The sequence below is a fragment of the Cricetulus griseus genome, chromosome 8, assembly GCF_003668045.3.
Source record: "Cricetulus griseus strain 17A/GY chromosome 8, alternate assembly CriGri-PICRH-1.0, whole genome shotgun sequence".
Classification (NCBI taxonomy): domain Eukaryota; kingdom Metazoa; phylum Chordata; class Mammalia; order Rodentia; family Cricetidae; genus Cricetulus; species Cricetulus griseus.
In genome coordinates, this window is record NC_048601.1 from 52,347,084 (window position 1) to 52,360,452 (window position 13,369).

At 47.0% G+C, this 13,369-nt stretch overlaps 1 protein-coding gene across 2 annotated transcripts; it reads left to right on the forward strand.

Annotated features, from left to right (window-relative positions):
- Window positions 1-5,873: 5,873 nt before the first annotated feature.
- Window positions 5,874-11,841, forward strand: LOC100773845 (sperm motility kinase X). 2 transcript variants are annotated; one of them, XR_004771077.1, is made up of 3 exons: window positions 5,874-7,675; window positions 9,583-9,719; window positions 9,896-11,841. XR_004771077.1 is itself a non-coding variant. In XM_027428880.2 (2 exons), the coding sequence occupies exons 1-2, from the start codon at window positions 6,033-6,035 to the stop codon at window positions 9,605-9,607; spliced, it is 1,668 nt and encodes a 555-aa protein (XP_027284681.1). In that variant the 5' UTR covers window positions 5,874-6,032; the 3' UTR covers window positions 9,608-11,841. The 2 variants fall into 2 exon arrangements, 1 of the variants encoding a protein (XP_027284681.1); XM_027428880.2 differs by having other exon boundaries at window positions 9,583-11,841.
- The last annotated feature ends 1,528 nt before the right edge of the window (window positions 11,842-13,369 follow it).

Here is a 13,369-nt window from a genome sequence, read left to right on the forward strand (position 1 = left end):
GCATTCTCTCAATTCAGGCTCTCTCCTGATGACTCTAATGTCAAGTTGACATAAAACTACCACTACAACACCCATACACAAAGTTGTGGCTCTGAGATGTGGAGAGGTAGAGAGCTGTGAATCTTACTTAGTTCAGAGCCAAAAACAGCCGGTGAGATGGCCAAGTGGTTAGGCTCTTGCAAAGGCCTCAGGTTCAGTTCCCAGCACCCATGCCTGTTAACTCCAGTCTTAAGGGATCTTTTGCCCCTTTCAGGTGCTGCATGCACATGGCACACATACATGAAGGGCAGGCACTCATAAAGATATGTATGCAGCTGTTTTGCCTGCATGTATGACTATCATACGCATGCCTGGTGCCCACGGAGGCCAGAAAAGGATGTCAGATCCTATGGGACTGGAGTGAAGACAGTTGTGAGCTGCAATGGGAGTTCCAGAAATCAAACCTGGATCTTCTGGAAAAGTAGCCAGTACCCTTAACTATGGAGCTATCTCTCCAACCCCAAAATAAGTATGAATAATAATTTTAAATTATTTAAATGCTTTAAAAAGATCCCAATTTATGGAGCTGGCCAGATTTGAGAAGTGTGACAATGTAGATTTCACTGGATGCAACTTCACACATAAAATGAGCAAAACATACTTTCAAGTAAAATTTCAATCATAAGGTGTTACTGATTTACAGACTTTGCCTGGTATTACTCATTGATGGGCTCAAGAAACCAGAACACCCATATAAAGCATGACACATGGCATGTCAGGGCAGCTAGGCAGGAGTGGTGCACTCACCTAAAAACAGAAAATGATGGGTATTACACAGTACTGCGAGGCTCTACAAATAATTATTTATATCTGTAACTAGGTGTCTCTGTGTGAGTATGTTCATGTACCTGTGGAGGACAAAACAGGGTGTTGGATTCCCTGCAACTGGAGTTAACAAGTGATTTTTCCCCCCCTCTGTGTAGCCCTGGCTGTTATGGAACTCACTGTGTAGACCAGGCTGGCCTCAAACTCAGAGATCAGCTGCTTCTGCCTCGGTGCTAGGATTAAAGGTGTGCACCACCAACACCTGGCTGACAAGTGATTGTAAGCCATCTGACATAGGTGCTAAGAATGGATGAAACCTGATGATTATTGGACTAGGCACCAATCTGGGGACCCAGATGCTGGCTTGGGCTCCAGGAGGTGGGAGGCTTCTGCCAGAGGTGTGGGTTAAGATAGATTCAATTCTCCACTTACCTGTCGTTAACTCTCATCTATTGTTTTTGCTTATGAAGACACATGGTAGTTTAAATGCAAATTATTGGGGCTGGAGAGTTGGCTTAGTGATTAAGATCATGTACTACATTCTTTTCCAGTAGACTAGAGTTCCAGAGCTCTTCTGGGGTATCTATCCTGTGTCTTGGAGATCTTGCTGGTATCTTTCTGCAGGACCAGTCCCTTTATGGGAGCTCCAGCAGGACCTAGATGGAGTAGATGCTAGGGTAGTTCAATGCAAGGCCCAGTTGTGGGCCCGGGTGTTAGCCAGTCAGGTCAGAGAGAGCCACTGGGGCCACACACCTCAGGAGTGGCAGAGTCAGCTCCCCTACATGCATGCCCTCAGGGTAGGTTCATCCTACCTGAGAGGTGGAGGCCCTCTCTCCAGAGTGCAGGGTTAGCGTTCTTGCTGTACTGGGCATCCAGGCCAGCTTTCCCAGGGCAGTAAGAACAGGACTGGCTCAGTATAGCCCTCTGATTCCCTTTTTTTTTTTTTTTTTTTTTTTTTTTTTTTTTTTTTTTTTTTTTTTTTTTATTGAGACAGGGTTTCTCTGTGGCTTGGAGTCTGTCCTGGAACTAGCTCTTGTAGACCAGGCTGGTCTCAAACTCACAAAGATCCACCTGCCTCTGCCTCCCGAGTGCTGGGATTATTAAAGGCATGTGTCACCAATGCCCAGCCTAGCCCTCTGCTTTCATGTCACATGATCCCTAAGGCCTCTTGAGGTGCTACTGGCCACAGACATCAGCACAGACCCCAGCTGTGACTGGACCATGGCTCCATACATGGCCCTTGTATGCAGTTTAGGCCCAGATAACATCCTGGCTCTGGGTGGAGGGAATGGCCACTCAGGTGGGCATGGTTCCAGCAGCCACGTGGTCGATGGACACTACCAAGGCCTCAGGTTGTGGCTCCAACCCTGGGCCTCTATGTGACCATTGGTGGCAGTGCAGGACCCAGACTTCAGGTCAAACCCCAGCCGTGGTAGGACCATGGACCTCAACATAGTCCTTAGCAGCAGCTGAATCTTGATGTCACCACTGCCCCCAGTAGCAGTATGGCCCTGAGACACTTAAGTTGGCCCTTGATCTTGGCTGTCTGCTTGGCCTACAGTGGTAGCAGGAGTATTGGCCATCAGCACAGACCCTGGCTGCAGTTGGGCCATGGACCCTGACATGGCCCTCAGCTGCAGCTCGGGCCCAGACGTCGCCATATCATTGAGTAGCAGCGCAGGCCACTCGGATAGGGATGCTTCCTGGTCATTGGTCACCAACCCAGACTCAGGTTGCTGGTTTGACCTGGGCTTCTTCATGGCACTTGGTAACTGGAGCCACATATGTCAATCAGACACTGACAGACCCAGACATGGCACTCAGCCGCAGCCTTGGCCTGGGGCGTGGGAGGGGGTTAGCACAGGCTACCCATATCTGTGTGGCCCCTGTTGTGGCATGCCCCCCTGACTACACCCACACTGCAGGCTCTGGCCCAGATCCCAGACTTCTATATGGGTCCTAGTTAAGCAGCTTTTCTTAACTTAAATTATTCTATCTTTGCCTCTGGACCTTTTTTTTTTTTTTTTTAAATCTTTCTCATTTCTGTATACCTTTCTTTTGCTCTTAATTTGTGGCTGGCTGCATGGCTGACCCCTTGTGTCTTCTCCTTGTTCTCTCCTCCCAGGTTTTTCCTTCTGTTTATTCTCTCTGCCTTCCAGCTCTGCCTATTCTTAATCCAGCCCAGCTCTTTATTAGATCAAAGTATCACAGAGTTAAATGCAATATGAAAGAATGCAACAATTAATTGCATCATTAAAACAAATGTAACACATCTTAATAGTCTACAACAGCTTGGTACTGAAGGCCTGGTGGAATCCTAGAGAGCCACTAGCTGTCAGTCCACATCAGAATGTCATAGAAGCTGTGCTCTGTCAGAAGAGGATGGCAGAGGCAGCAGCAGAGGGGCAAAGGGCAGGCAAGAAGCAACAGTTTCCCTTCAGGCCTCTTGTATCTGTGCCACCACCAGAAGGTGCCACATGCTTTGGGGGTGAATTGTCCCCACTCAGTTAACCATTTCAGGAAATACCCTCAGAGACCTTCCCAGAGGCAAGTCTCTTAGTTAATTCCAGGTCTATTATTCAGGTTGAACCTAGATAACCCAGACTCTAGAGACAGTACTGGAGTTCTGCTGCCCCCCAACCCCATGCAAACCAGTGGCCAGAAACATGGCTCAGCATGCAAAAGAACTTTTTTTGACAGGCCTGAGTTCAATCCCAGGAACTCACAGTGGGTAGAGAGAACTAATTCTCACCTTACACCTGTGTACATGCATGCGCGCACACACAACACATGCACAAAAATAAAATTATTACTTATATTATACATTAATATAACATTAGTAAAATATATAATGTATTATTGTAAAATAATAACACTCTACTTAATAACGACTTAAGTCTGCTTTCAGCTTTCCTTGAGCAACAAATGTGCTCAACAGGAAACAGCTCACTCAAAGGAAAAGAGAGGAAACACAAAGTAACAGCAGTGCCAGGCTTGTCTTTCTGCCATTTGGTGAACCCAGATGAGGAATGAACACACTTTAACCAAAGGCTTCTAAATCTGCTATAAAAGGACCTAAATTTCTAACAGATGGGTTAATTGGTTAATATGTTAATATGTCACAACTCAGCAGTGAGTGCAACCCTCCCCCACAAGTGCTTGTGGATTTTCTCACACACCCAACTCTCCCCATGCATCGGATGCACTCTTCTCTCTGAGGCCTCTGGCATTCTGACGGACACAGGTATATGAGTAAGTCTCTAATGCGTTGGATTTGAAATGTCTTCTGTATTTGAACAGTTGATCCCAGCAGGTGGTGCCTGGGGACATTATAGAACCTTGGAGAGGTGGCTTCTAGCTCAGAGAAGTGGACGGTCACTGGGGTGGGGGATGGAACATAGAATGACTAGCCACCTCAAGCAGCCACAGCCTCAGCCTTAAGCTACCACCATGTCTCCACTGCTCCCTCAAAGCAAGAGTCCAAGGAATCCCTTTCTCCTCTAAGTTGCTTCTTTTCAGGTTTTTGCTCACAATGATGAGAAATCTAAGATAGTCCTGGTGAAGGAAAGCTGTGAAGCCCTCTGTGGGGTGTGCCCTCTGTGGGGTGTGCCTGTTTCTTGCTTTGACATCACATGGAGCCATTATGAGCAATGCAAGGTCCCTGTCCATAAGAAGCATGGGCTGTGGCTGAGTTTTACAGTTTGGACAGCTGTTCACTGGTGGGCTGTAAACTTGGACACTGGTGATTTGTTGGATTTGACACTGTGACCTGCTGGGCTTTGACATAGTGAGCTTGTTTCCTAGCTTCTTGGTTTGGGTTTAGGAGTTTAAGGTTCAGTATATAGGTAGGTATTGGAAGTTTTTTACATTTGTTTATTTTTGTATCTGTGCACATACTACAGCACACATGTGGAGGTCAGAGGACAACGTTTAGAAGGTAGTTCTCTCCTTCCACTGTGGGTTCCAGGGATGGAACTCAGGTCAGGCTTGGTGGCGGGCACCTCTATGTAGGCTTTAACACGTGATCTCTAGTTCTACCCATTTTCTTGAAAATGACAGTCATTCTTTATGGCTAAGTGTGTCTTTCTCATCCTTGATTCCATTACCTCCTTTCTCTATCTCCCTCTCTGTCTCTGTCTGTCTCTCTCTCTCTCTCTCTCTCTGTGTGTGTGTGTGTGTGTGTGTGTGTTAACAATTTGTATATGTTACAACATCCTTATCCTTGGGACACTTGGTGAACTTATCTTGGTTATGAAGTAAGGCCTCCTTAATGTGTTATTGAATTTGGTGTAGAGTATTAAATATTCTTATAAATAATTTTCACATCTACACTTGTCCTGGAAATTGGCTTATAATTCCCCCCTTTTTTTTATGTCTCTAGCTTTGATGTCAGAATCAACCCGGCTGTGTTGGGTGGGCTCTTTACATTTCTGCTTTAGGGAATTGGACATTGGTTCTTCTGTAACAGGTCTTCAGATCTTGAGTGAATCCATTTGGGCCTTGGGGTTTCTTTGCTGGGGATTATTTAATCACTATTTCGCTCTTGTAGCTTGTACTCAATATGGTGTTTTCCTTCTCTTGGTTTGATGTTGGTGGGCTATGTGAGTCTAGAAACAGTCTTTATTCCAGATTTTTCCAGTTTGCTGGATTGTAGGTTTTCAAAATATCCCCACCTATGCTCTGGATGTCAGTGGTATCAGCTGTAATACTGTAGCCTTCTTATCTCTTATTTTATTCATGCTCTCTATGAGCTTGGTTCAGGCTTTCAGCTCAGCGCTGCTCTCAGTTAACTCTCCATCTCTGCAGGCTTTCATATTTTATAGTTAACTCTCCATCTCTGCAGGCTTTCATATTTTATAGTTAACTCTCCATCTCTGCAAGCTTTCATATTTTATATCCCATTTCCTTCACTTCTGCTCTGCTCTTTTTTTTTTTTTTTTTTTTTTTTTTTTTTTTTTTTTTTTTTTTTTTTTTTTGTCTACCGCTTTGCTGCTTGGTTTGTTTTGGTTTTCTGTGGCCTCGAGGAGTATCATTAAATTGTCTATTTGAGATGTGTTTATTTTAGGACAACTCGTTTCCAGGCACACAGCCGGTACAGCAGGCTGGGCAGTAAGTAGCAAGAGCACTGCCCACTCTGCCTTTCTAATGTGGGAATTAGAGTCACATTTCCCTCAGAACTGATTTCGATTACTTTAATTTTTAACCTAGCACTGTTCATTGGCGTGATAATGGTGGTGTTGGACCTCAAGGTTACAGCCTTCGACGAGGCGCCCCTCAGAAATAGTTACAAGATCTTGAACACTATCTGCCAAGGCAGCTTTGGTGAAATGAAGCTCGCCTGCCACCTCCTCACCCAGACTCAGGTGGCAATGAAAGTCCTGCCTAGGAACTCCCCCATTGTCACATCTGAAATCGACATCATGAAATCCCTCAGTCATCCCAATATCATCCAGCTCTATCAGATAATCAACAGCACTGTCAACACCTACCTTGTGATGGAATATGCAAGCGGGGGAAGGCTGCTGGACAGGATCCAGGAGGATGGACATCTGCAGGAGGAGCAGGCCTGCCGACTTTTCCAGCAGATTGGGAGCGCTGTGCATTACTGCCATTCAAAAAGTGTGGTGCATGGGGATCTGAGGCCAGAAAATATCCTGGTAGATGGCGAGGGCAACATCAAACTCACTGACTTTGGGTTGGGCGTTCAGGTGAGCCCTGGGCAGAAGCTGCACTCTTTCTTCTGCAGTCTCCCATTTTGTGCCCCAGAGCTCCTGCAGGGAAAAGACTATGATGGGCCCGCAGCCGACATGTGGAGCCTGGGAGTCCTCCTCTACTTTATGACCACGGGGTGCCTCCCTTTTCAAGCACCTAGCAATCCCGGGATAAAGCAGAAGATCCTGTGTGCGAAATACTACTGCCCATCTTATCTTTCTGCAAATGTGCTAAATGTAATCAGCCAGTTACTGGCCCTGGACCCCAGCAAGAGGGCCACTATAGACTGTATCATGAACCACCCATGGCTCACACAAGGTGAGCTGCCTTCTCTTGAGTTTTCCCTGGAGGAGTTCCCCAGTCTCCCAAACCCCATTGTTATAATCATCATGGTTGATTTGGGGTATGACCCTAATGAGGTCCTGGAATCTTTAAAAGATCAAACTTTCGATGAAATAATGGCCACATATCTGATATTACAACACAAGAGCCTCCAGGAGGATAGACAAGAGAGCCAAGAGAAGTCTGTGCAGCCAGGTGTTACACCTTGTTGTGCGACCCCTACAGATCTTTCCACCTTCCCTCTCCTTCTGAATCAGAGAGCCAGCAAGCCTGCCCTTCACACCTTCCCCTGCAAATGTCAGCTTCCCCATGAGGAGAAACTTTTAAGGATGGAGGGAGGCAAGAGGGCCATCATGTCTCCTGTTCCCCAGAGCTCTCTGCTGAAGAGGACCAGCTCTTATTTCAGGGCAGCCTGCCATCATGATGATGCTAGTGCCCTCTGTACCCACTCCATGAGTAGCTGTGGTGCTGAGCCTGAGAGTCATGTGGGCTCTCAGGACACACCTCCAGAAAACAACGCACTTCCCAGGGAGGAACCATGGACTCTGACCACCAAGGGTGCTCATACAACAGAGAGCGGCTCATCCTCTGGGGATCTGTCATCAGAGCCAGTGTCCTTGTCCAGTGACCAGGCTGACAGTGTGATGATAGCCTGTACCTGCAGACACTGCCCAGGCTGGAAGGGAGCGAGGAGGAGAGTGGTGAACTGTGCAGCAAAACTGTGCTGCTGCACATCAGTCCAGATGAAAGGTCAGGTCTCCAGGAACACAGTGGTTCCCATCAAAGGGAAGAACGGCAAGACACCCAAAGCCAGGAGGTGAGGCACTGAGATGTATTTGAGCACTGACCTCATCTGCCCTATGCTTTTTAACTGACATAATTGTGTGCCCAAATGTGGTGTGTGATTTAACTTGTCATCTCAAGAGGACAAGGCCACAGGATTTATTCCTGTAGGACCTTAGAGTATACGTGGACAACAGAAGGGAGAAACCAGGGCCAGAGCAGGGGGAGAAATGTGACGAAAGGAGACAAAAGTTAAGACCCAAGGAATTGCCCTGCCCTGCCCTCCCTTGCCCAGCCTTGTCTCCTGCCCTGGTCTGCCCTGCCCCCTGCCCTGCCCTGAACTGTTGTCTGTGCTGGGGAGGTGGTCCTTGCTGAGGAGGTGGTCTTCAGTAAAGATGAGATGGCTGTCACCTCCAGATAATTACAGGTCAGGCTAGCCCCGGTGTATCAAGGTTGAGTTCACAAAAATGAGAATTTAAGCCCCCAGCTGCAGCCCTGTGGGTTATATCTCTAAGGTAGCCCCCCTCTGTCCCATCCACAGAGTGGGGTGCACGTGTGTCAGTCCTGGAAACCAACGTCACAAAAACTTGGGAAAGCCTCATCTGGGCACTGGAGTGCCGTGTCCCCACTCCTCACACTGCCCCCGGCCATCAAAGGGTTCCCATCAAAGCCCCCGGCCATCTAGCTTCCTGCTTCTCTGTTCTTGACCTATTTGCAACACAGCAGGAAGAAGAGGAGAGAGACGGATGGGCTCGTCCTGGTGTGGAGTCTCCCAGCCTCCTGCAGTTCCTCCCTGAGCCTCCTTAGGCCTCTCTGCCTCCACCTGTGTCTGTTGTCCCACAGCCTGCTTCCTCTAGACCTGAGTGATGTCCTCTCTTCCCACCCTGTGTCCCTGTCATTGCTCAGAGGCCACAGGTAGATTCCTGTCCTTGATGTGATTGTCATACTAACAGCTCTAGTTGTAGGATATCTGCTAAGGTCCTGACAAAGTAAAGTTGGAATAAAAATCAAACATGGCCTCAGTGAGGCTGTGGTGTTATCTGCTCTCAGGCTCCTGGGAAAAGTTCAGAGGAATGTAAGCTCTGGAGAGAGGGTATCATTTGGGGAATAACATCCGACATTGGTGACTTAGCACTGAATGTCATCTGCTCTGACATTCCTTTCTCCAGTCCCCCTTCTGTCCCATTTTCTGCTTCTGTTTCAGGCCCAGTGTCTTCCCACACAAGGTGTAGAGGTCATGGATGTATTACAATGCTGCCAGATTGAGGCTGGAGAGGGCTGGGGGGATGAGAAGGGCTTCATGCAGGGGGTGATCTCTGATGAGCTAGATCTTCAGGGTTCATGTTTTACGTTATAGTGCCTGGTGCTGAGCAGGGACTGAATCTGAACACAGATTGGGAAAATGAACTTGTGAACACCCATCTCCTCAACAATGTGGAGGGGAGCCCACACAGGCTGAGGTATAGAAACTGAGGCACACAGGGAAATGGTATGAGTGTCACTAGTGAGTGCCTGCATTGCCTCTCAATGGCTATGTGAGCCTTGTAGCTTGTGGTTAACTCCTCAGAGAGTCTTTGTCAATCTTCTACTCCTCCTCCTAAGAGAGTCTCTGTAATTGTTACACTCACTCTCCCCTGCACTTGTGTGTGAGGAGAGAGATGGGGTGGTATGTGTGACAAGGGACTGAAGCCAGGGCCCAGCCAATGGGAGGTATAACTCTATCACTGGGCTGCATCCCCAGCCCTTGAGGGTTTTTTGTTTGTTTTGTTTTTGAAATGGTGTTTCACTCTAGCCCAGGCTGCACTTGAACTCATGACCTTTTTGTCTGCCTGCTCCCAGGACCTCCTGATGATCTGAATCACTGCCAGGGGTTTGAGGACTGAGAGATGCCAAGAACTTTAGAAACTCACACCTGTGTCTGATATAATCTGTATTTTCCAGGGGTGTCCACATCTTGACATTGTGATAGACTGCATGAACATATGTGTTGAATTACAGTCATAGTTCCTGGGATACCTGTGGGCCCTGGGTCACAGGCTAGACACACCTGTTGAGGGTGATATTTCAAATGGTTATCGGTAAGTGGCAGGACTATTAAAGGTAGGTCTACTTGCTGGAAGTATGTCAATAGGGTGTGACTTGTGTGGGTGCGTTTTGATCTGGGTTCCTTCCTGTTCCTGGTCTCTGCTTCCCGGCCACCTTAAGATGAGGCGCTTGGTTTACCATACATACTACGATGTTCTGTTCATCATAGGCCCAGAGACAAGGGAGCCAGAGTCCTTGGACAGAAACCTGAAGTACAAACCCAGGTGCGACTGTGGGGAGTTTGCAAAGAGGGATTGTGGATGGACATCCAGAGGCAGCAAGGCACCCGGATGTTCCCTGTGTAATGAGAAGGACCAAGCAGAGATAGGGCTCCAGAGTCTTGACAGATTGTGAACTGTCCTTGCTCAATTGTCATGGGCCCAAAGCCACATCTCTATACCAGTAAAAGAAGGGGTGGCTGGAGGTCATCAGGTCATAGGCGCATGGCACTCTTTACAGTTGACCACAGCTTGGGACCGACTGGAAATCACATCATTCTCCAGGCCATGAGTGTGGACACGCACTGGTGCAGAATCTCATCATCAAAACAGTGGCTTTGAGTTTCAGGACCTCCCTGAACCTTTCGGCTGCTTCCCGAGACAAACGGGGTAATGTGATAGGCAAAGCACACTTCATGGGATTCAAAAGCTAGAGCAGAGAGGTGTGGAAGGACCGCCCACCCAGGGTGAACTCAAATTGGTCTGGTATCCCATGCCTGCTCTCCTCCCCACCACCCCTAGGCAGGACAGCTCCACCTCTCCTGCCTGACGGCACAGTTGTGGAGATCCGGGAGCTCCTATCTGCACTCACACAGTGACTGGCATAGTTTTCCATCTTAGTACACTCCCACACGCCCCCTAGAAGTCTCTCAGCATCTTCAGTAAAGGTGCCCTGAGCACTGAGTAAACGGAAGAGCTGACGACGAACCCGCCGATAGCCTCGGAATTAGTAACAAGCAGCAAGGACTAGCCCTGTCAGTGTGTATGTGAGTCCCACCACGTGCTGCTGGTAAGGAAACCGAAGAAGACCTGGAACCAAGCCTCCTGCGCCGGAAGGAAGATGAACACAGGGAGCCTGTTTCTGAAGCCTGCGAGCTTTCCCTTTCCGTTTGATTCCTATTACCATGATGTGAAGTGCTTGGAAGTTACTTTCCACACATATTCATTTTTAGGCCGTTTCCCCTCTCCGGATCTTAGACAGATTTCGGTGAAGCATCTCAGTGGGCAAAGCCGTGAGAAGGGTCTGGAAAGGGAAAGGGGCGAGTCCGAAGGCGTTACTAAGGGACTAAGGCCAGGCTGGGACGCACCCTGATGGCGTCACTGACCCGCGCCTCCTGATGACGCCTTCCTACTGCGCCGTCGCTGCTATAGCACTCGAAGCTCCACCCAGCTAGACACTCTCCACTGCGCACGCGCCACACTTGCCGGAAGGGGCGGTACTTCTGCCTAGGAACTCTAGTTGAGGTTTGTATCCTTTCAGGTGTCTCTGGTTCCAGGAATCGTCGTGCTTTAGGGCCTCCTGCATAGTCTGAAGGAGGAGACTGAGGGCTGGAAGTCATTACAGGCTGCGAGGGCGCGTTTGGAGCGTGGTGGAACAAGACACTACAGAACCTTGCTAGCTGAACATGACAGGATTAATGTCTAGAATATACAGAAACTCATAAAATGAATAACTAGAAGTCAAGTGATGGGCTGCGGATATGAGAATACAGCTTTCAAGAGATGGGATTCAAATGTCCAGTAAACATAGGAAAAATTTGTTGACCAGTAACTATTAGAGAGATGGAAACGAAGTTGAGAATTTGTCTCAGCCCAGTCAGTATAAGCATGTCAACTGGTCTTGGCCTGTGTTCAAGAAAGAACCGAAGATGTGGAAGATGACCGGGGTTTAAGATAACAACACATTCTAGTGGTTTTTCTCATCTTTGAAGCAAAGAACTACATAACATAGTAAATGCCTGAGAAACACTGGAAGAGATTTTTACCACCACTTGCATCATCTGCCCCAAGGTTTCCAAGCCATGGCTGGGGCATGTATCCATTGCTGGGCCTTCTAGTGCCTAAGCTTTTATGTGCATTAAAGATTACCACGTGTTACACAAAGTACTGCCAACTACTACTTCCTCTTGTGTCGAGTGCACTATAAAACTTGTACAATTGTTAGTGAATTCAAGTGGATGGATTACCTACTAGTGACGAATTCTAGCCTTCCCCAGCATTGAGACTCAATGGATCAGATGGTCTCATAGATATGATGATTTCAGTGGTAGTGTGTGTGGGTGGGTGTGCTGTATGCATATACTGAAAATACACATTCTACTGTATCAGCCAAGCAAATGTGAACTCAGAAACATTAATTGGTTTTACATTTATAATGCATATTTTAGTTTAAGAGCTAATGTTATTCCCTTGTAATTTTGACAGTAAACTTTGGATAGAACCTTTCCTGGGTAAACACTGGCATATGCTTTGTGGTTGAGTGTCCACCATGCGAGCAGGTATTCATCATGAACTCCACTCCCTTCTCAAGCATTTAATATTCTTTAAAATTCCTGAAGATCGGGCTGGAGAGATGGCTCAGAGGTTAAGAGCCCTGGCTGCTCTTCCAGAGGTCCTGAGTTCAATTCCCAGCAACCACATGGTGGCTCACAACCATCCCTTATGAGATCTGGTGACCTCTTCTGGTGTGCAGATATACATGGAAGCAGAATGTTGTATACATAATAAATAAAATCTTTAAAAAATAAAAAAATTCCTGAAGATCTTTAAGATACTTAATAACTATATTTTCTCTCTATAAAGATAAAAGAGGAAAGCAATATATTACTGTGAAATTAAAACATAATTTCCCTGATAATATGTATCCTGTAACACACAGTATTTCAAATCAGTAATAATAAGGATAATGAGTACTGTTCACTCTGGCTAGTTAAGAGAAGTTTTATTTAAAAACAGAGAGCTGAAACTAGTATTTCTCATGACACAAATGAACTAATTATATAGATCTCAAAACTAAAAGAAAAGGTACCCCAAGAAGAAAGTTTCCTCATAGGACTACACAAAAACCATCCTCTGGGTGGGGGAAATGCACCGGGTGGGGAGTAGCTGGTAGGGTTAGCAGCTTCTCCTGAAAACCTCACCTGCAGATCTGTCTCCTTTTATAGCCCCACCAAGGACTGCCACTCCTAAAGGAATAGAAATGCCTGCACAAACATCTGTAGCACTTGTCAAGTCCTGGGCTCAGTGTGGCTGTCCATCAGTGAATGGGTGGAAAAACAAAACATGGTACATGCACACAGACCCTGACTCCCTGTGGCACACACTCATTCTCTATGACTGGTCCCAAGTTACAATCAACTGCAATCTATTTTATGGTGAGTGATGCCTCTTGTGTCCTGTGGGACTCCTGGTACTTCCTGTGAGTTCCCAGTAGGTGTGAGAGCCAAAGTTACACTTTAAGTTTTAATTACTATGCCTAAGAGACCCATGAAACAAAAATGCCTCTGATCTGCAAGCCCATTGTCCAAGGACAGATAGTTTTTGAAATGCTGGAGGCTATTTATGGGAGCTAATAAAGCCACACATGCTTTCATTGCCCTAAACAAGTTAGTTTGACCCATCTGCACCAGATGTGCTTGATCACA

Coding starts and splice junctions, on each gene's coding strand:
- LOC100773845 (XM_027428880.2), top strand. CDS start 6,033: ATGGTGGTGTTGGACCTCAAGGTTACAGCCTTCGACGAGGCGCCCCTC. Junction 7,676..9,582: donor AAGACACCCAAAGCCAGGAG/GTGAGGCACTGA, acceptor TGTATTTTCCAG/GGGTGTCCACATCTTGACAT.